Source organism: Hypanus sabinus, chromosome 16 (assembly GCF_030144855.1).
Source record: "Hypanus sabinus isolate sHypSab1 chromosome 16, sHypSab1.hap1, whole genome shotgun sequence".
Taxonomy (NCBI): Eukaryota; Metazoa; Chordata; class Chondrichthyes; order Myliobatiformes; family Dasyatidae; genus Hypanus; species Hypanus sabinus.
This window is the reverse complement of record NC_082721.1, coordinates 24092510-24116341: the sequence shown is the minus strand read 5'-3', so window position 1 is coordinate 24116341 and position 23832 is coordinate 24092510. Positions and strand designations below refer to the sequence as shown.

The following is a 23832-nucleotide window of genomic DNA, read 5'->3' as shown; positions in this document are numbered from 1 at the left end:
CAGCTACAAACATCTTTTGTTACTTTTCTGGGAAAAAAAAATCTCCAACTACTAAGGCCTACTCTTAATCTTCGAACATCGAATGGCTTTTCCTTCATGCCCTTAGCCGGAGATGGTGCATTCTTCTCTTTCTGATTGGTGCTTGATTAGTTTTGGAACTGTCATGGGTGAACCACTTGGAAGTCGTGTGTAGACCAGTCAATGTAAGGAGAGCTCTGAATGGCAAGGAACCACATGAGGTTTTTTTTGCAAAAGTTCTGTCATTTCACAGTCATTACTATTGAGGCAAATTCTTAAAAAAAAATATTTCAGGTTTATTTCATGACTTGAATTTCCCAGCTGGTGTGGAGAGGTTTCAACTTTCACCCCCATTTCAATAGTTCGAGCCACTAGCTACTGGTTCACCAGGGACACAACTACAACGCCATGACCTTGTACGAGCAGGTGGAGTTGGGATCTCGCTGTGCATCTCTTTGTCTCGCACTCTGAACGATTTAACAGACCTGAAAAATAGTTAATTCCAAATACAATGATTTCTTCATCCTAGGCGGTTTCTGAGGAAAGGATTGGAACTGGATACTGTGACTCCCTGCCCAGGAACCAGGGAGCCTTTAACAAAAAAAAGAATAATCAAATTCAGAAGGTGAATTGCAAAATAGATGTGCCTGAACACCTGCAGAATGCAAACAAATCCACAACCAAGTCCCTTACCATGTGCCTCAGATGATTAAAGCTTAAACCAGCCCTGATAATTGCAACCACACCCAGTTTGCCCATACCTGCATGGTTACTGTCCCAACCTTTAATCTAGCCGATGTTTAACTGCCTACTTTTATGCTCCACCTTTACTTCTGATTGGTTAAAATGCCCCAGCAACAGAGGAGGAAACTTCTATCCAGGGGATAGTTTCTTGTTGCAGTCCTGCTTTTTCTCGCTTGGTGATTGGCTGCTGTGTCCACTAAGAGTGTTGTACTCAGGGTTGGCCATTGGCTGCTGTCGTCTTTGCATGTCTCAGTCAGAGAGTACTGTTAGATTTAACTGCTCACTCGTTAAAGGCGGAGGTTGGTTCTGAGAGGACCTAGCTTCCAAGGATTGCAGTATGGTGGGGGGGGGGGGGGGGGAGGAGGGAGGAAATGAGGGTATAAAATGAAAAACTTTGCAACCTCACTTTTAGTTATCTTACTCTAATAGAAATGCTGCTAACCTCCACTGCTGTGGTGTCTCAAAATTAAAAGTACGTTTATTATCAAAGTACGCACGTCACCATACACTACCCAGAGATTCATTTTCTTGTGGGCATTCACAGTAGACCATTCGACACAGGAACAGAATTAGGACATTCAGCCCAGCTAGTCTGCTCTGCCATTCCGTTACCCATTCTCCCGTCTTCTCCCTGTAATCTTTGATGCCCTGACCAATAAAGAACCTATTAACCTCTGCTTTAAATATACCCAATGATATGCCTGCAGCAATGAATTCCACAGCTTCACCACCCTCTGGCTAAAGAAGTTCTTGATCTCTGTTCTTAGGGGAGATTTCTCTATTATAGAACATTACAGCACAGAAACAAGCCCTTTGGCCCTTCTTGGCTGTGCCGAACCATCTTTCTGCCTAGTCCCACTGACCTGCACCTGGGCCATATCCCTCCATACACCCCTTATCCGTGTACCTGTCCGAGTTTTTCTTAAATGTTAAAAGTGAGCCCGCATTCACCACTTCATCTGGCAGCTCATTCCACACTCCCACCTCTCTCTGCATGAAGAAGCTCCCCCCAATGTTCCCTTTAAACTTTTCCCCCTTTTAAACCCTTAACCCATGACCTCTGGTTCTGAGGCTGTATCCTCTGGTCCTAGACTGCTCCACTAAGAAAACATCCTTTTCACATCCACTATCTAGGCCTTTCAATATTCGATAGGCTTCGCTAAGATCCCCCCCACCCCCACCCCGATTCTTCTAAATAGCGAATACAGGCCCAGAGCAATTTGACGAGGCTCATACTTTAACCCTTTCATCCCCGGGGTCATTCTCTCGATCCACTCCAATACCAGCGCATCTTTTCCGAGATAATGGCCTCACAGGGTCCTCCAAGGGCTGTCTGACCAATGTCCTATGCAGTCTCGCCGTTACATAAAGGATCTGCCATTTGGAAAATAAGACACGAAAAAATTCATTGCTCAGAGAAAAAAAACACAGATCTAACTTTTATAGCCGTTCATGATAGAACAAGCCTCTTATCCAGGAATTTGTTAGTGAATGCCTTCTGGACTGCCTCCAATGTCTGTATATCCTTTCTTACATAGGGGACAAGACAGGTGTGCAGTACTCCCGGTGTGGCTTCACCAGCACTCTGTAGCTTTACAACAAATTGTAAACAATTGTAAACTCCAGTTTCCCAGCGATAAAACTCTAGGTGATATTTGTCTTCTAAATTACTGGCTCAATCTACCTGTTTTTATTGCTTAATACACAAAAACACCAAGGTCTACCTACTTAACCACATGGAAGAAAGGAAAAATGGAGGGCTACGTGGGAGGGTATTGTTAGATTGATCTTGGAGTAGGTTTAAAGGTAAGCACGATATTGTGGGCTGAAGGGCCTGTACTGTTCCATGTACTTCACTCATTCGCAACATCTCTGCTTATGGTTCTCTTTTTTGATTTTTCTGAAGTGCATAATCATCAAGATTTTAAACCACATTTTGGCTATTTTTCACCCGCTCACTAAACCCTGCGTCAAAGCCCAAACAGCAGCTTTGCAGCATCCCTTTCCACCCACTCCAGGGTCATTGATGAATCTGGATAACGTGTACTTTGGGCTCACTTTCAGGTATTCGTGACCCACCCCTAAACTGATGTAGGAAGTTCTGCTCCTGAGAACTGAAAATGGAGATCTCGGCTGGGGCTCCAGGGCAGGTCAAGGACGAGCTGAGCTCTCAAGTGCTTTACTTCTCATTATACTGAGGCCCAGCTGGTTCTCACAGGTACCTAAGGGGTCCCATGGGACTTAAACCAGAAGTATAGAGATGATATATCCATGCTCAGGTCAAGATGCACTGCACAATCAAGATGATTAAAAATGTAGTCTGGTCGGGATCTGAAAACTAGATGGTTTGTGCTGGGAAGGATCTCGGGAGAAGTATTTGCATCCCAGGGATTAAGGGATTAAAGTCATTTTGCAACAGGTTAGTCACACCTTGGCAGTCTTCCCTGTCACACTGGAGAATATATCGAAGATGTTTCCCCAGTGCCAGAGGTGTTCCTTTATTCACCATCTTAATTTCTCTCTGAAATAAACGTGCTTCATGTACTGTATAGCGATTTGACAGGTTGGTCATGGCTGGAATTAACCTCTGCTTGACAAGACCTTCACCCACTGCATTTACGCTACTGGCACAACAGGTTCTTCACTAGGCTCGGACCAGCTGGACAACAGCAATATTCACGTCAGACTGGTGTTTACTGATTACAGCTCAGCATTCAACACTATCAGCGCCTCAGAAGTAAACAACGAACAAACCTGGGCCTATGAACCTCCGTCAGTGACTGGATCCTTGACTTCCTCATCAGGGAACCACAGTCAGAGCGAATCAGTAATGACATCTCCTCATTGACAACCAACACAAGCACATCTCAAGGGTGCATGACTAGTCCACTTCTCTACACTCATAACTCTGTGGCCAGGCACAGCTCCAGTGCCATAGACAAATTCGCTGATGACGCCACTGTTGTTGGTAGAATCTCAGATGGAGACAAGGAAGTGTGGAGGAGTGAGACAGATCGGCTGGTTGAGTGGCGTCACATCGACAACCTTGCACTCGGTGTCAGCAAGACCAAGGAAAGGATTGTGGACTTCAGGAAGGGGAAGTCAGGAGAACACACATCAGTCCTCACCAAGGGATCGGCAATGGAAAGGGTGAGCAGCTTTACGTTCCCAGGCATCGACATCTCAGAGGACCAGTTGTGGGACCAACAGTTTGATGCAATTATGAAGAAGAAACGCTCGTGGCTATAGTTTGTTAGGAGTTTGAGGTGATCTGGTATGTCACCAAAGACTAACAAATTTGTACAGCTGTACTGAGGAGAGCGGTCTGACTGGTGGCATCAGTGCCCAGCACGGAGGCTCCCGCACACAAGATTGAGAGAGTCTGCAGAGGACTGTAGACTCAGTTGGCTTCATCACAAACACAACCCTCTCCACCACTGAAGACATCTTCGAAAGGCATTGCCTCAAGGCAGCTGCACACGTCATTAAGGAGTCTCACCATCTGGGACATGCCCTCTTCTCATAGCCACCATCAGGGAGGAGATACATGAGCCTGAAGACGCACACTCAACATTTTAGGAAGAGCTTCTTCCCGTCCACCAACAGATTTCTGAATGGTCCATGAATTCATGGACACTATATCACTGTTCCTCCTTTGTACTGTTTATATTTTGGAGTAACTTTATGTCTTGCACTGTACTGTTGCCACAAAACAACAAATTCCATGATACTTGCTCATGATAAACCTGCTTCTGCTATTAATTCATATTGACGTTTGGCTACTTCTACTCAAGTGATATCCAGAAGCCAGTCCAGCCTCCTGGTCTCTCTGTTAAATGACTGGGGGTTATCTGGAGGTCTCTAACTGGAAAAGCCCCCCACATGGCCCCAGTATTTCAGCTGGAGATCTCTCACTCCAAAACTAAATCCCTGCAGCCGCTGACAATCTGAAATAAACACAGAAAATCAACCCCATTTCACCACCCGAGGCTTGATGCCCCTTATGTGTCCTGAACAAGAAACCTCACTGCCCACAGAGGCTAAAGCATCAGCTAATACAGATAATGAGTTACTATCCTCCTGCCCCATACATTGCCACACACCTGGGAACAACCAAGCTCACCCAAAGTTGGGCTAGACCAGCTAAATGGTGACAGGATTTTCCGTTCAGTCAAAAAGCAGAGGGGCTCTTACCTGACAGATCCGTCACGTCACAGCCTCAGGTGAGGGGGTCCTGTGCAGGACTTGTGCCCTCAGCCTTCTGATTCATAGGTTCCCGCCGAGTCACGGACAGACGGCTCACCTTAAAACGGTCAAGATTAAGGGAAGGTTTGATAGTGACAGTTCAAAGAGAGCAGATAAAATACAATGATGAGACACTTCTGATAAAGGAGGCCATTCAGGCCATCATACCTGTGACATCTAAAGATCCAAGCAACAATTCACCCAATCATAGGCTGAACAACCTCCTACTGAACTGTACTGTTCTATAACATCCCCTCCCTGTTGACTACCTTTCCTGCTCTGCTTTGAACTCTACCTCACTCATATCACCTATATGACAGCAGTGTGACATCTCAGGCAGGTAATCAAGATTCAGACACATAAAATGCTGGAGGAACTCAGCAGGCCAAGGTTTAGAGTCTTACAGCAGAGATACAGGCTCTTTGGCCCACTACATCCCTGCCAACCATTAAGCGCCAGTTCACACTAATCCCATTCACCAGAAGAGTCTGTAAACTCTGATGTCTTGGGGATTGAAGTGCTTATCTAGAGATCTCTTCAGGGTGTTGGCGTCCAGTGTCCTCCCAGGCAATGGGCGTGTGGTTGTTTGCAGACCACCAGAGGCTCCCCTCATGGCAGCAGGTTGGCTGTGTGCTCCTCAAAGCACAGATGAAACAGCAGGTGCCATTCTCTTGGCTCCCTCCACTAGTCAGTGGTTAGTTTAAACTGTTGCTAGTTTAAAGATGACTTTCAAATCCTGGAACAACAAGATGGTCAATGAAAAGTATCAACCTAAGATGCCAAATTTCTATTTCCCTCCAGAGATGCTGCCTGACCTGCTGAGCTCCAGCAACCTGTGTGTTTCTCCAGTCTCTTGTCTGGATTCCAATACCTGGCAACAAGCGGTATTAAATGGACTTTTACAGCTTCTTGGCAGAGACATGTAAGCTGTTTCGCTTTGCAATTGTCAGCTATTAGAGAGTTTATCTCCCGTTTTTATTGCTGGAGGTCTTCGCCAATATGCTACTAGGAGACAGACTTTAGAGCGAGACAATTGGGCGCCTGGGAGAGGGCAGGCGGACGAAGATATCCAGGACATAGCCTGCTCTCGCCTTTCTTGGAGATAAGTATTGCAGATTAAAGGTAATCTCTACCAGACTTCTGATCATGTTGAGGTACTGTACATAACATTTCTTCACAGAAAGGTTCAGCCAAAACCTTCATAAAGACAACCAGATCCAGAGAAGCCTTACGTGTTCACAGGCTTCAGAAGCATTATCATTCCACGGACACTACAGAAATGTACAATTCCCTCGGCACTCTCACCACAACAGTCCAGAATCAATTCCAATGTACAAATCAGCTGGGTGAAGGAGCAGTTTTAAAACAGGTCTGCACTACCAGAAGAACATCACTGAGGGGGTGTCACACTAGTCAGAGTGAGACTGGTGTCTGACAGAAAGGAGCTCTACGTCCTGGAGAACAGCCACTACCTACTGAGTGAGCACCGGGCCACCACTGCCTTGCCAGAGAGGTTTGTGGTGAACACCAACGCTACCCTGCCAGAGGCCAGCACCGAGCGGGAGTGACACGTTCTTAGTGGGGCAATACTGAGGGAGTGCCACACTGTCAGGGGAGTAGACCCAGCAGATCTGGCGGCATTTGTGGAGACAAAAACTAACATTTAAATGACATCAACAGAAATGGAATAGTTTACTATAGATGACATTGGATGTTCAGTCTCTTTTCCCCCTTGGCAGCAATGGCTATTACGAGAGGGCATAATTTTAAGGTGATTGGAGGAAAGTACCGGTGGTGGAGTGGGATGTTTTTTAAACAGAGAGTGGCAGGTGCATGGAACGTGCTGCTGAGGGTGGTGGTACAGGCAGATAAATGAGGGAGATTTAACAGATTCTTAGGTAGGCACATGGATGAAAGAGAACTGGAGGGCCACGTGGGAGGGAAGCATTAAATCGATCTTGGAGTAGATCAAAATGAAGGGGCTGTACTGTTCTATGTGCTCTGACTTAAGGACAGGGAAGGTTGTGGAGGTGGGTGTGGCATCGGTGAGTCTGTGACAATGGGAGTGTGGCGGTGGGGTTGGGGAGGGGAAGGGGAGTCCAAAGAAAGCAATCAGAGGATGCAGCACAGTCGGGGTGGGGGTGGGAACTGAAGTCTCATGTTAAATTTCCTCACTCTACCTCACCTCATCCAACTCCCGAGGCTTCCCGGAGATGATGAAAGCTGTACATTGAGTCATGGAGTTATACAGCATAGAAACAGGCCCTTCGGCCCATCTCATCTACTCCATGCTAGCCAAGTTTCCTTGTTCCAATTTTTTCAGGCTCGGAGGTGCGTAGGTTTTCAGATTGATGTCTCACTTCAAAGATTTAAATCTGACACTGCATCACAACAGCAAGGCTGCATCATTGGGAATATCCTTTAGATAGGACACAACACTGAAGGCCCATTTGTGCTCAAGGACAGATGGAAATTGTCCAGTGTAATGGACTTACCTGGGGTTCACTGGCCAATATTTTACCCTTCATCCCATCCTTGACTGATTACAGAAACAAAGCGCTGCACATCTGAAATAAATCACACTGAAAATCCACAGCAGGTCAGGAACAGAAGGAAAACAGAGTTAACATTATCATGCAGACATTCTTTTAATTTATTAATATTAAAAACTGTTTAATTTCTCATGGTGGTTCCTGGCAGCTTGTGCATACATTACAAAGGTGAGTACACCTTAAAATAACTTCCTGTCTTTGAAATGTTTTAAAACAGCCGGAGGCAATTAAAGACAACACAAGAGCAAGTCTTTTTTTAAACGTAACATTGTTTACATTATTCTTAATCAAAACAATCCAATTAAACCGAATATCAGAAAATGAAACACCTATCTAATACTGAAGAAAGCACAATACACCCAAATATTTATACTTCATCAACATAAGTTTAGCAGCTTGCTGTGTGTAAATCAGCTGCCCTTTTGCACACTTCCAATGTCACATTGCAGAATTGCCGCTCTGTTGGAGTTGTGGTCTTTTGGAGAAGGTACACAGGACCCCAGGGCATGAACTCAAAGCAGGAAATCTCTTGGCAGCCACCCCAAGAAAGACGGCTTCAGCCTGGGAACTATCTGATTGAAAAGAGAGCTTGAGCATTGTGCAACATCAGAACAGCTCAAAATCCAAAGAAGAACTTTTGAAATGTAGTTTATCTAATGGAGGAAACGGAGCAGACAATTTGTGATAACGACAAGATAAAACTACTTTTTAGAAGTCAGCTCCCCAGCTATCAGCAGCATTTGTGCAACTCAACTACAGTATGCTGCCCTATCTCCTTACATTATATTCAGACTTTAGCTTCAATTGCATTAACAACCAATACAGCCAAAGGTGTGCTGGGGGCTGCCCACAAGTGTTGCCGCACATTCAGGCACCAACATAGCATGCCCCCGATGTTCAGAGCACCCAAGCTGCAACAACAACAAAGGACACACACACACACACACACACACACACACACACCCTTCAACACCAGGACAGACCACATCCGGGGCTCCAGTCTCTGGCCCTGAACTCTCATAGGGGCCTCCAACATCCAGTCCATGGCTCAGTCCTGCAGAACTTGGACCTCGGACCTCTGGACAAGCCGATCCGGAGGCTGCAAATTGTGGGCCTCTGCCCCCGGCCTCGCCAAGCTCCAGCTTTGCTGGTCACTGGTTTTACCTTCAGGCCTTGACCCCAGGACTCACTGAGTCATGGGTGTGACCTTTGGGCCTCTGCACTAGGTCTCGCCAATCATGGGTGTAACCTTTCTCTGGACCTCAACTTCTAAACTTGCAGACATCCAACCCCAGTGAACTGGAGGATCACTGGCTCTTGTGGTTCCCACCTGAATGGACCTCCTATCAGAGGAATGCTGGCCTCCTCAGCGTCTGCCAACTGGACTCCGAGCTCTGACTCTTCGTTTACTGCACCTGACCTCTAACTGACCCTTATCCCTGACCCCAAATCCCAAACCTGGCCTTTAACCCCTGCCCTTCCCCCAAAAGCATAGCTACAAACCTAAAAAAAAGTCTGAGCCACAACAGCAAGGGACATCGCAGCTCAGTGCCAACTTGACCGGAACTATCCCTTGCATTAGCTCAGTTGTAGCTCTGGGCATAGGCTCCCAATTGCAATTCCTGCATACATGAGGCATAAAATTCAACCTCCTCCTCAAGAGACAATAGGCAATAAGTGCAGGAGTAGGCCATTCGGCCCTTTGGGTCTGCACCGCCATTCAATCTGATCATGGCTGATCATCCACAATCAGTACCCCGTTCCTGCCTTCTGCCCATATCCCTTGACTCCGCTATCTTTAAGAACTCTATTTGACTCTTTCTTGAAAGCATCCAGAGAATTGGCCTCCACTGTCTTCTGGGGCAGAGCATTCCACAGATCCACAACTCTCTGGGTGAAAAAGTTTTTCCTCAACTCCATTTTAAATGGCCTACCCCTTATTCTTAAATTGTGGCCTCTGGTTCTGGGCTCCCCCAATATCGGGAACACGTCTCCTGCCTCTAGCATGTCCAATCCCTTAATAATCTTATATGTTTCAATCAGATCCCTTCTCATCCTTCTAAATTCCAGTGCATACAAACCCAGTCACTCCAATCTTTCAATATATGACAGTCCTGCCATCCTGGGAATTAACCTCATGAATCTATGCTACACTCCTTCAATAGCAAGAATGTCCTTCCTCAAATTTGGAGACCAAAACTGAATACAATACTCCAGGTGTGGTCTCATCAGGGCCCCTGTACAATTGCAGAAGGAACTCTTTGCTCCTATACTCAACTCCCCTTGTTATGAAGGCTAACATGCCATTAGCTTTCTTCACTGCCTGCTATACCTGCATGCTTACTTTCAGTGACTGATGTACAAGAACATGTACAAGAACATGATGTACAAGAACAAGATCTCGTTGTACTTCTCCTTTTCCTAATTTGATACCATTCAGATAGTAATCTGCCTTCCTGTTCTTGCCACCAAAGTGGATAACCTCACATTTATCCACATTAAACTTCATCTGCCCACTGACCCAACCTGTCCAAGTCACCCTGCATTCTCCTAACATCCTCTTCATATTTCACACTGCCACCCAGCTTTGTGTCATCTGCAAATTTGCTAATATTACTTTTAATCCCTTCATCTAAATCAGTAATGTATATTGTAAATAGCTGCAGTCCCAGCACCGAGCCTTGCAGTACCCACTACTGCCTGCCATTCTGAAAAGGACCCGTTAATCTCCATTCTTTGTTTCCTGTCTCCATTTGCCCACTAATCTGCTATGTGGGACCTTATCAAAGGCTTTCTGAAAGTCCAGGTACACTACATCCACTGGCTCTCCCTTGTCCATTTTCATGGTTACATCCTCAAAAAATTCCAGAAGATTAGTCAAGCATGATTTCTCCTTCGTAAGTCCATGCTGACCCGGACCGATCCTGTTACTGCTGTCCAAATGTGCCGCTATTTCATCTTTTATAATTGACTGCAGCATCTTCCCCACCACTGATGTCAGGCTAATTGGTCTATAATTCAAACAACAACACACACACAAAATGCTGGTAGAACACAGCAGGCTAGGCAGCATCTATAGGGAGATGCAGCGTCTATAATTCCCTGTTTTCTCTCTCCCTCCTTTCTTAAAAAGTGGGATAACATTAGCTGCAATGGGCTGGTGGTGGAAAATCTGAATGTTTGCGGTGATGTTTAAGGAGTGGACTCCCTCAGCTGGACTGAAAGCTCTAGGTTTTGCCGAGTCATCAGCCTTTTGCCCTAGAGGCCAGAGTGTTGCTCGGCGAGGCCCAGCCACTGTGCAGAATCAGCTCTTTGTTGAGAACAACCCTCCAGCAAGGGACTGATTGCAATCGTTCCCAGAGCAAACGTAGGGAGCACCGGCCTCTGAGGTGAGCAAAGCTTTAATAATGGAACCCATTCAAACCAAACAGATTCAGATTTAATCTCACAGATGAGGGATGCTTTGGGAGCAGTTGTGCAAACAGTTCTGAACAATTGCAATTTATAAAAACTGCTCCTTTTCAGTTCTTGAGAATGAATATATGACATAATCAGTTCCAACTTCTGCTCCCACGGTCCTGCTTCTTTATCTGAACTCCTATCACTCAACCTGTGCTTAATTGCAAGAGCCAAGGACGAACTGGTTGAACGAGACTCAAATCCAAATATTTTTTTTAGCCCTGAGCATGAAACGCCCGTCACATTATACATTCTGTACTTCTTTGTTCCCTGTGAACCGCTTTCATACAATAAATGAGGACAAGCCAGCACAAGCTCCTGGACCTGCTCATTTGAGTTACAACCATTAAATTTTAGAAAAGGACTTGATCTTTCCCCCACACAGAGAGCATTGCTGTGCAGACCAAAATAATGATTTGTGCACTGGGGGAGGGGACAAATCCCCACTGAACACCCCCATGTCAGGACTGAGCAGTTGCAGATCTATTACCCTACGGTTAAAGAAACCTTTTTGATTGACGTCCCAACCATCACCAGCCCATTGCAGCTGCACTGTGCCACCTACAAAACATGTTGTCGATACTCCTCCAAGTTAATCTGGCAGCAGCTTCCAAACCTGCGACCACAACTGGCCAGAAAGGCTCAGCGGGGTTACCACCATGTCTTGCAGTGGTTTGATCCTCCCCGATGACCAGCAACTTACCTCCACAAAGACGAGTTCAACTAGGAATGGCCAATAAATGCTGGTATCACCATTAATGCAAAAAAAATCCCTACTTCCTTGCTAATAAAGAACACCTTAGGAGCAAATTATAAACATGAGAGATTCTGCATTGGCAGGAAAAATGGGGCAACACACAAGCCAGGCAAGATCTACAGCCCCCCCACCCCATTGATGCTGCTAGGCTTACTGAGTCCCTTTAGCATTTTGAGAGGGTTCTAAAGTAGCACTACCACATTATCGTAAGTTAAAGCCAAATCAGGTCATTAGGAACTGGAGTCAGACTGACCAGTCCTGTGCAGGCGTCACGTTTCAAAGTAGACCTTCCATCCCAGTACTGAGTCCCAGCGTCCGTGTCAACAAATTATCGCCGCTTGTGTATTTTTGCCCTGATTCAGGCCAAATCATATTGGAACAATTTTGTCTCATTGCCATGGGGCAAGAACACAGGAGGTAATTTAAACCCAGTTACAGCCTTCACACTGCAATGAAGTAATGACCAATCTCAGCTAACCCCCTTCCCAGAAAATTTTAGATAGTGTGGTCTCCCAAAACATAGAATGCAGATCCACTCCGAGGGTCCTAGCTAACCCATCAATGGGGAAAAGGCCTAAACGTGTAGTCCTTACTTTACCCGGCCTCCATTTTAGATAATATCCAATAATGAGGCCTGAGGTTGAAGACATGCTCATTTACCACTGCATATACCAAGTTTTATTACACACATTTTTTCCATGTCATTCCCAAAGCATTACACTCAGTGGCCTCTTTTCCTCCTGTACCTAATAAAGTGACCACTGACTGTCCACGGTCTGCTGCCGCAGTAGCCCATCCACTTCAAGGTTTGATGCGTTGTGCATTTAGAGATGCTCTTCTGCACACCACTGCTCTAAAACATGGTTACTTGAGTTACTGTAACTTCAACCAGTCTGGCCAGTCTCCTCTGACCCCTCCATTAACAAGGCATATTGGCCTACAGAACTGCTGCTCCCTGAACGTTTTCTGTTTTTTTGCACTATTCTCTGTAAAACTCTAGAAACTGTTGCATGTGAAAATCCCAGGAGTTCAGCAGTTTTCTAAAAACTCAAGCTAGTAAGGTTGACACCAACCATCATTCCACAGTCCATCACATCTTTCCCAGTCTGATTCTTGGCCTGAATGACCTTGTGACCACGTCTGCATGCTTTTATGCATTGAGTTGCTGCCACATGATTGGCTGATTAGGTATTTACATTGATGAGTAGGTATACAGAAGTACTTCACAAAGTAGCCACTGAGTGTAAAATAAAACTTTATATGGCAATATGGGACCAGCTTCTGAAACAACACATACGGGTACACATTTCCCAAGATGTAACACAGCTTTGTACTTGTGAACATAGGAGTTTCCATCTACAGGATGAAGCTATTCTTTTGGATATACAGTACAATAGTTAAACAATAAGTGAGTTTGCCAGTTGGGACTACTGAATGAAAAGGAGAAAGTATGTGTGATTTACCCTTGTATACACAGATTATTCCCTCCTAACGAGCTATCAGACAGGAGTTTCACAAATTACTGCCCCACTTTTCAGATGAATTGTTGAATCAAGGCTTATACGCATTTCTCACATGATTGACATTTAAAGTCTGGGAAATTTATCCAAGGGAGGTATTTTGTACAGTTGTATGTTGACTGAATGAATAGTTTGGTCAGCTGATAGTGATGTATTTATTTAATAAGCTGAATGACTCTTACCCATAACCATTATTTTGATACACTATTAATTCACTTGCATAAACCAGGTTCAGAATCTAAAGCAGGCCAGAAATCCAAATGTCTCTAATGAATTGCTTCCATCATCTCAGCAACTCTGAACTCAATCCCATTTCTCGCTAAGATTTGAATTACAGAATGCATTTATTCAGCAGCAAGCTTCCTTCCTACTCCCTGGATACCTTTTCCCCCCAATTATTGGCATGCAACCCTAAACTTAGAGCTCCAAATAATTCCCCCACTATGCCCTTCCGTTCAGTGTGTTAAGTCAGAATTAAATAAATCTTTTCCCATCGTTTGTGTACTCCGGCTCATCTTCCTTTCACCTCTTCAACATTTAGAGTCATGTGATTTATTAATGCTGTACATTAAGTGGCCATTAGGTATACCTGCTCATGAATGCAAGTATCTAATCAGCCAATCATGTGGCAGCAACCCAATGCATAAAAGCATGCAGACATGGTCAAGAGGGTGAGTTGAAGTTCAGACCAAATATTAGAAAAGGGAAGAAATGTGTTCTAAATAAGACTGACTGTGGAATGATTATTGGTGCTAGATGGGGTGGCTAGAAAATCTCAGAAATTGCTGATCTCCGGAGATAATCATGCAGTCTTTAGAATGATGCGTAAAACAAGCAAAAAAAAAAAAAATCCAATGAGTGGCTGTTCTGTGCATGAAATATGAGGCAACAGGATAACGGCCCGACTGGTTCAAGCTGACAGAAAGGCAACAATAACTCAAGCAACCACAAACTACAACAGTGGTGTGTAGAAAACCATCTCTGATTGCACAACATGTCAAACCTTGAAGTGGATGTCTTACAGCAGATTGACCACACCGGGTTCCACTCCTGAGTGTATGTTGTAACTGTGGTGATGTTGCCAATATTTGGTACTGATTTTCCACATGAGAAACAGTCCCAACCCAATCCATTGAGCTCACAGAGTCATCACAAAATAGAAACATTGCTTTCTTTATTGCTGAATCAGATTAATTCTACACAGCTCTTCATTTTACTGTGGCAATTAGAATAATATTCCATCATAAAAACAAATTGCTGAACATGCTACAATCTTGTTTACACTTCATTGAAGAAAACAGGTGACAATTTGACAGAATATAATTTCTTTAAATTTTACAACATGTAACAAAACTACAAGATCCTGCTTCACCATTACTGGCAGTAGGTTAACAAGACAGTTCTGAACTATATACAGACTATACATCCTAATATGATATATGATCAAAATCTCTCCACCCTTTTCATTATATGCTATAGTCTAAACAATCATATAACTTTACATTATAAACAGCAGTCTGGGACCTGAGTCACTAAATGTACATTTTATCTGGAGGATTGGCAGGAACACCGATTCCACTCTATTGACAAATCTACCCCCACCCCTCATTCTCTTTAGTTTTCTTGGAAAGTCTCCTGAAGGCACAAACTATGTCACAAATGAATAACCATTTGTAACTCCACCAAGTAGTTTATCCCCAAATGGCGAAAGACAGAGTTTCAGGGGAAATTCAACTGGCTGTGGAGACATCAGTTCAGTCCACTCTCAAGTGATTCACAGTTGCTGATGTTTATCCCCCTGTAGCAAGCCCAATGCAGCAACACTATCACAGCAAACTTATGGATTAAACTCCAGGTTCCATTCAGTAACATTTTTGTGAAATTTAGACAGAAAAATGACGCATGGTGATGGTCTGAAGTGAAAGTGCAGTCCCTCTAATTAATCTTGAATTATGTTAAATACTGAACGGGTTTATGGCACCTTAACTCATTCTGCATAATCCTAGTAATTCACTGCAAATGTTATTGCACTCCATTCTTTAGCCCCGGTAACACTGGTTACCTTCATATTCTTGTTCTCTCTTCATGCATCCTGAACTGTTCCACAGGAACAGGCAGAACCCTGGCACCCTATCTGATTTGCAAGCAAGGCTGGACTTGAGTGTTAGATTGGTACTAGGGCCTGAATCTTGCTCTTCCCTATTGTTCAACAGATTATGGCAGGAGTGGTAACCTCCGGCAGATTTTTCATTAGAGCTGGAACACTGAAGTAACTCCACGGATGACAGATAAAAGGTTGATGCATAATTGATAGTGGTAGTACTCGATTTATGTCACTCTTTTTAAGAATGACCTTGATTTTGAGACATGAATGGAAGGGATAAACTGGACTACTTTTTGTTACATCTTTTGCTAGCAACAGCCTTTTACTTTGAGAGACCAAGGTGCTTTTTGACAAATTAACTACCTTCAAAAAATACTGGGAAGTTTACAAGCAAAGCTAGGTTTGAACTTCAGCATGCAGTCACACACGAGTTGAGGTACTGGCAGTGCTAGAAGAGGGGTGAAGAGTCATCATCTTCCGAGGGCATTGTGTTCCTCTCTAGTTCCAAAAAATTATCAAACTTAGAATTGCAAACAGTAGACTGAGAAAACGTGATTTCAAAAACAGCATCATTGTCTGACACATGGGTATCTATGACACTTTTAAGGACATAATTAAATACTGGAACACCAGTTGCCATGTCACCTCGTTCAATGGACTTAAAACATGGTAACAGATTAAGACACAATCAGGAGAGTACAAAGAGAAACACATCAAGAGGCATTGGGGAGGTTTGCTGCATCTAAGTGCCCCCCAGGCTCAAACCTCTCACATTCTGCCCCATGTCAACTGGTATGGAGAGACTCAGTTCCCTACTGGCCGAAGACTTAAAGGGGCAAACCCTTGGCCTCAAGCAAGATCAAGAATATTGCAGCCCTATTAAAGGATACGGACTCCATTCATGTATTACCCTATCACATGACCAAGGGAAGTCATGTGACCAGGCAGTAGTCAAATGATAACACCTATCAGTGGAATGTTTGTGATCTTCTATTAGGTCTCTGATTGCCATTTTAGACTGAAATACAGTAACTCTTTAATTACAGAGTGCGTTAAAGTGCTCTATGACTTTTAAAATCAACTGCTAAAACATTTTACAGAATAACCAACTATTAACAAATGAAAAAAGGTCCTTAAGTGCAAATTGGTGAAAAACCTGCTCAAAAATTACAAGTGTAAGATATTTTAGTGGTTAATGCTTTCAATACCTTCAAGATTCTTTAACTTGCCAAAAATATGTATTTTCCCCACAAATAGAATGCAATAATTCAAAAACAGAGTAGGGTGTTCTCAAACTATTCTCCAATTATGATTGTTTACTGGTAACTGGATCAGCTGAGTGTCGAATTGGATGAGGGTGAAATTTGGTTTAACCTGCAACCACCAAATACTATTGAGTAACCTTCAACAAAGGGATGTGCATACATACTCAGATCAGAAGTAGGGGCTTATTCTGTCAAAACTGACACTTCCTGTTCAACTGTGCATCCTCTGCAAGATCGTAACCAAGCTGGTTATCAAGCAGACTTGATCCACCCTGGGTGCCAGCACAACCATCTCCTTTCTTACAATGTGGAGATTTAAAGCCAGAAATAAAGAGAAAGCCAATGCTCATTGTCACGGTGTAACACAAATGTATTTGAAACACAAGACAAGATGCCAACAGTACATTAAGAGTGTACCTTCAAGCAAATACTATTCTCCCAGAGGAATGATCCCCCAGTCCCCTTAGGTGTGTGGGCTGATGTTAAGGCATCTAATGAAAGTGTAATGATCAGACATGTGAGGAAGTACTGGCTGAGAGCAATCTAAAGACAGAGTGTGCCTGTTCCCTGAAATAAAAGTTAATATTATGTGCAAACGAATTAAAGATGTACTGTATGGGCATTTATACGAGATACACAGCCCATGAGCACATGATAGCATATCTCCTGCCAGTTTGGTTTTGATTTCAAACTGTTCTGCATTCATCAATTGACACTCAGATAAAACAGACATTCTCTCACCACGTTAAACTGAGCCGGGCTTTCTCCCCAAGTCGACCTGAGTGCAAACAAATGGTAAATTTAAATGGCAGTAGGGCCAAACCAAGATCTGTAGGTCTGTGCCATAAACCAGTCTCACTCAGCCAGGGAGAACACAATAATTACCTTCAACGTAAATTACACCCTGCTATCCTGTGTCCTGTTGCACAATGTAAGAATGTAGACATCAGACCAAGGTCAGGATTGTCTCAGAAGTGGAATAACCGATGCTGACACAATGAGAATGCCATCAGGAAAGCTGCTGACACTTTTTCACAACTCAGATACATGCCAGGAATGGTGGCTACCAGAACTATGGTGGAAATCTTTGGTGGGTGAAATTAGTTACAGCTAATCTATTAACTTTGAAATACCCAAACCTAAACAGCAATGAGCTTCAACACCTAAAAAAACAAGGGGCTAATTTGGTCATCTAAACCAGTAGGTGCACTTCTTCCAATTATTTTTGCTTTGCACTTTATTTTTCCAACTACTTCAGTCATTAAGAGATTCGTGTCTAATTGATAATGAATGCTTGTTAGTACCCATAATAAACTTAAGACCTGGATGTGACCACTTCATCAAAAGCTAGAGCTCTGAGATACACGGGACTGACATGTGCTCTCCTACTTTTGACAGCACCTATTACTTTCTCCACCCCACCTCCATCTCAAGTGAAAAGCAGGGTGGTGCAGTCGCAGCTGGCCATAGTCTGCTCATTCAAAGGTTCAACAGGAGCTGGTCTGCTGGCCAGGGTCCACAGTATCCAGTTTCCACGGAATTCAAGAATGGCGCTAACAAAAAGTGGCTTGAAAGAAGCTTAAACATTTGCCAGAGAAGCCATTCACATACCTTGAACAATGTGGGTGTTTTGGCAAAATTGCAATGTACAGAAATCCATGTTTAACACAGTCAGTCCATGTGTGACCCAGACTACAGATGGCCTTCTCACCCCAGATAGAGGAATATTACCTCCAACTGGTCTCTTTCTCTTTGGTCCAGGGCAAAACCACAGCCAATCACTAACTTTAGCTTGCAACTGCACCCCATATAAAAGTGGATCTGTATTCAAGTTCTTACCCCAAAACATCACCAATTAATAATGCAATACTGCAACAGAAAGATAATTACAAAATAATTGTATTAATTACCAGACAATACTTGGGGATGCCCATCAAAGGAAAGCATTCCAATCCAAACCTTTCACATTCCCTATTGCATTTTGCTTAGACTGTGAAACAATGACTAAAATTGGCTGGATACTCATTTCATTAGAGTGTATTTTAAAACTTTCAAGGAAATCACAGATTCATTAAAAAGTATAAATGTCAAGGTGACGTTCCTGATTCCCGGCATAAGGAAATTTCACTAGACCATTGCCGACGTTGCTCCCTCTGTATCATTCCCAGGAGGGGTGGAGGTTTAACAGTTCAAGCTGCTGTCTCAGTCGGTGAATGTTTGCATTCCCAAACCACTCTTATCACATAACCACTGTGTCCAACACAAAGACACTTAACGCACAGGGAGGGTGGCTTAAGAGTTCTAAACAGCATTTTCCTGGTTAAAATTCTTGATTCAATTATATCTCCTGATAATGAGTGGAAAGCCATGCATAAAATATCAAAAGCAGGTTTTAAAATTGGTCACCCTTTCCAAACATACAGACCTGCTGCTGGTAATCACAATGCAGTCAGGTTTCCAGCACCATCTCGATTCAGAAGCACTAGCCTGGGACATCGACACGTTTCAAGCAGTAGCTGTCCCTGTGATCAGTACTGACACCCCTCCGTTCCGTCCCTTCCCACCCTTCACCCCCAAAGTTATTTTGGGATTTTCCTGGGTTCTGCAGGCTATCCAGTGGCTGTGATCTCTTTTGTTTATGTCCCTTGTGATTCAGAAGAAAATGATCTTGTTGCCAGATTCGTCCTGTCCGCTGGGCGGCTGCTTGGTCGCCGTGGCAATGGGTGCACTCTGGAGCTGAGATCTTCCACTTGGCATTGTGTTTGACTGTGGCTCAAGCTGTATGTCCATTGGAACCACAGGTTCTGGGATAGCAAGGAAAAACACCAGTTAGAGCAAGTAGCTTCTAGGCAGTGGTGCCAGTAGTAACTTGCTGCATTATTTTTCCTTAAAACAGAGATACAAAATATCATTGAAATGACTCAGACTGATCCTGGAACTATCCATTGCTCTTATGATATCCTTGAGATAGTTCATTATTTCGGTTCTTGTCCAAGAAAAGCAACCATGAGATTCAAGACTGGAGAAATATTAAATGCAGAACAAACATTCTGCAACAGCCCACAATTCTCAAGCCAATGCTGAACCAACCAATCCAAGTTAAAAAAGATTCTATATTAAATCCCTATGATTATTACTAGGACACAAGACCTTTCCACACACACACCCAGTAATAGTAATATGGTCAAGTGCTTTTGCTGATGCTGGCTAAGGGAGTTGGGTCAGTGGTAGAGCTCTTCAAATGGTGGTGTAGCTTTTAACATTTCTGTCAAAGTATGGTATTTAAATCTATGCCCCACCCCCCCTACTAGTTTTACAAAAAAATGTGAAATACCAGCACCAACTTCCAAATTAAGGAGCAATAACTGAAGACATAGTTATAAAAAGCAAACATTGCCGAAACGTCTGGAAGTGTCGTTTCAAAAGGTTTCCAGAGGGAACTGCAGTGTGCAGACGTAGTGAATAGTTCAGAATCAGGCTTAAAATCACCAGCATATGTCGTGAAATTTGTTGTTTTGCGGCAGTACATTTCAATACATAGTAAAAACAATTATAATATGTAACAAAAAAAGTGCAAAAAGAGAGATGGAAAAATGATTGAACAGCAGATTAGGAAGGAAAGAGAATTCACCCTGATGTCAGGTTGGAGAACGTGAAGCATTCTGATTGGTCCGATTAGATCACGTGAAGCACGAAGGGACACGAAATAGGACAAGGACCTTAAAACTCTGTGTGGACATTGCTACAATGTGAACTTACTAAAGGACAACTTTATGAAAAGGTACACGACCATGTGGAAAAACTTCACTTGATTGGCTGCTGCAACACTCTTTGGGATATTCTGAAAGGAAGGTGAAATACACTTCTTTCTTTGACAATAAAAGCCGTTTTTGTTATAACCACTACTGGAAAATTTAACAGGTATAATTAAAATAATGAAAAGCTACAACAGAATAATGGAAACCGATACCTTGGACTGAGAATGATAGACTGCAAGATTAAATGTAAAATATCGAGATCACTTAAGTTGTTTTTTTCCCTCCTGTTAAGTCATCAGAGGGTGAGAACCTTTAGGATACACTATGGAGCAACCAAGGAAAAGTTAATAAAAGATAAAAATGGGCTGAGAAGAAAATAAAACCTTGGGGACAAACATGGGCTTTTCCTTGCATGTTGGATAACAACTAATATGGATTGGTTGAGCCAAACAGTTGGTTAGTTTCAATTATTTTCATGCTGGTGAAAACATTATCTGGTTCTCGAATCAGGTAGGTACGCTGAACATGAACACAAATTGATAGGGTTTCATGGCCGGTTTCAAAGTTAAACACGAGAAATTCTGCAGATGCTGGAAATCCAAAGCAACATACACAAAATAATGAAGGAACTCAGCAGGTCAGGCAGAATCTATGGGAATGAATAAACCGTCAATGTTTTGGGCCGAGACCTTTCTTCAGGACTGGAATGGAAGGAGGATGACGCCAGAGTAAAAAGCTGGGGGGGGGTGGGGGCCGGCGGAGGAGAAGAAGGGAGATAGCTAGAAAGGGTTAGGTTGCCCAGTGGTTAGGAAAGGTAAAGGGGTGGAGAGGAAGGAATGTGATAGGACAGGAGAGTGGACCATGGGAGAAAGGAAAGGAGGAGAGGATCCAGGGGGATGTGATAGGCAGGTGAGAAGAGGTAAGTGGCCAGATGGGGAGTAGAACAGGAGGAGAAGGGAAGGGAAATTTTTATTTACTAGAAGGAGAAATCGATATTCATGCCATCAAGTTAGAGGCTACCCAGACAGAATATAAGGCAATGCTCCTCCACCATACTTCAATCCTCACCTTGATGAGGGAGACTTTGGCTGCTTGATATCACAGGGCTTGAAGACCTCCTGCCTCTCAGTACTGCATTGTCTTTTGCGAAAATGCTTGTTGGATTGCTTTGTCTGAAGTCTGCAGTAACTGATCCTTGAAAGAAAGGGAGCATTATTTATTCAATCGATGCATAATGGACAAGTTGCAAGAATAAACAAGGAAATGCACGTTTCTGGATCATTGAAAGGGTGCCTTGAGCTGGAGGATGGATTTGAGGCAACAATGGGCCACTGTTTGCCTTCACAGCCACCGCTGGCCTTCTATGCCCCAGGCTCTTAAGAATAAAGAGCCAAGTTTCCTGCTCCCAACTTCTGTCGGATGACTGGCTTTCAGAAGGTATTGTAGTTAAAAGAAAACAACACTCTTTTGTCCTTTGGGGAAATCTGATGGGTCAAAAGGCATGGGAGGTTAGGGCTAGATATAAAGTTGGAGAAATTAGTCCGATTTAAAAAGGAATAAAATCATATTCTATTCACGTAATGGGAGATTTGACAAGAGTTGGAGTTGACAAGGGGATTCAAGGTCAAGAGTTGGTGAGAGGGCATTAAATAGATCATGCTGATGTATCATTGAGAAACAAGATGGGATCGTTTGGGGAGAGAGGGATAGAGGGAGGGGGAGAGAGAGTAAGAGAGCGAGAGAGAACTGAACAATTGTCAAATTCAGGCTACAAATTGAGAAGCTGAAAGATAACATGCTGAATTACGGGGTGGCACGGTGGTGTAGTTGTTAGGACACTATAGGTGACCCGGGTTAAATTTCCACCATTGCCTGTAAAGAGTTTGTACTTTCTCCCTGTGACTGCATGGGTTTCCTCTGGGTGTTCCAGTTTCTTTCTACAGACTAAAGACATATTGGTTAGTAGGTTAATTGATCATTGTAAATTGTCCTGTGATTAGGCTTGGGCTAAACTGGGGGATTGCTGGGCGGTGTGGTTCGGTGGGCCAGAAGGGCCTATTCCGTGCTGTATCTCAATAAATAAAAAAAAATAAATGAGACTCAAGCAGGATATGAGGAAATATTTCAAAAGGCACGTAGGTTCTTGATTTTAGTGGCAATTAGGGCAATAAAAAGTTGGGCTTCAGTGGGAGAGAAAAGGTAGCTGGTTGGTAGGTTAATTGGTCATTGTAAGTTGTCCTGTGATTAGGCTAGGAGAAAATTGGGGGATTGGTTGGTGGCATGGCTCAAAGGACTGCAAGGGCCTATTCCATGCTGTATCTCAACAAATAAATTGAGCTCTGGTGGAAAAAAAATGACCATTTGCTGCCCCAAAAACTTCAGAATTCATTTCAAATATTAACACGTAATACTAACATTCAATATCTCAAAGTCAACTAGTCTTGAATTGAATCTCAGCATTTACAAACTTGCACTGAGGAATGGTTAAGTGAAATAACTACGGATGTGTACCTGATGTAGATGGCACTAATGAAGGGGACATGACAATGATTGATTGTCGGTCCTTGCCCTTTCCACCCTTCTCTTTCCCTCCTTTTAAGGTGGCGAGTTTTGTGGGGATTTTCTGCTGCACTCCAGTGTGTTTCAAGCTTTCGTTAGTGGTGCTGACGAGATGAATGGGCACATTGGGCTTTGAAACAAGGGATTGTCGAATCTCAGGGTTACGTGCAAACACTGAGGCTGTGCTGTTCTCCCTTTGAAGCTGGATTTCACCAGGTCGCTCAGAATGTTCCATCAATGTGCATGGCTGCCCAAGGTCCTTCAAGCCATGCAGGGTCAATCCTGCCTCACCTGGAGGTATGAGACATACTTCCATCCGGTCTCCATCAAGAGGTAAGCCTGAAATCTGAGATTCAACAATAAATTATGAGTCTTCAGCGTGCTAGATATCAACAGCCTACCTGGAAGAACAAAGTAGCCTCATCTTCTAGAGACATACACAACATCTGCAACATCGCAAGCATGTATCGAGTACAGGAATAGTCTATACTAGCACCTCCAGGCTGTTCCATATTCAATAAAAATCACACCTAATCTTTCACCACATCCTTCTTTTCATGCCATATCCCATTTAATGACTCAGATTCAGATCAATTTATCACACGTGCGTCAAAACATACAGTGAAATGCACTGTTTGCATTACACACCCAAGGATGTGCTGGGGATAGCCTGCAATGTCTGATATTACTCCTACAGATATGTAAACATACCTGCAAGGTACATCAGTATACTGAGCAACATTTATGTTTGAACCTTGGGTAACATTCTGGCTTAAGAGTTAGAAGGCTATCCATTCAAATTCTTTGCACATTATACTGTCTAGCACCCCATAACCTGGTTTTGAAGCTCA

The 23832-nt window shown here is 43.5% G+C and overlaps 1 protein-coding gene and 1 long non-coding RNA gene across 4 annotated transcripts in view; both read right to left on the bottom strand.

The window, feature by feature from the left end:
* Positions 1–347: 347 nt before the first annotated feature.
* Positions 348–7592, bottom strand: LOC132405798 (uncharacterized). The gene is made up of 4 exons (XR_009515973.1): positions 7503–7592; positions 4957–5065; positions 1999–2136; positions 348–503 (listed from the first exon to the last, which is right to left on the bottom strand). It is a non-coding gene; the product is annotated as an uncharacterized LOC132405798 (long non-coding RNA).
* Positions 7593–14452: 6860 nt separating this feature from the next.
* The window catches only part of arhgef18b (rho/rac guanine nucleotide exchange factor (GEF) 18b), a 211033-nt gene continuing 201653 nt past the window's right edge, over positions 14453–23832 (bottom strand). For all 3 annotated transcript variants that reach the window (XM_059991291.1, XM_059991289.1, XM_059991290.1), the window contains 3 exons: positions 22934–23327; positions 21491–21616; positions 14453–19468 (listed from right to left, as the gene is read on the bottom strand). In XM_059991291.1, the coding sequence (XP_059847274.1) occupies positions 19317–19468; positions 21491–21616; positions 22934–23327 (672 nt within the window). In that variant the 3' untranslated portion in view covers positions 14453–19316. The remainder of the gene's footprint in view (positions 19469–21490; positions 21617–22933; positions 23328–23832) is intronic.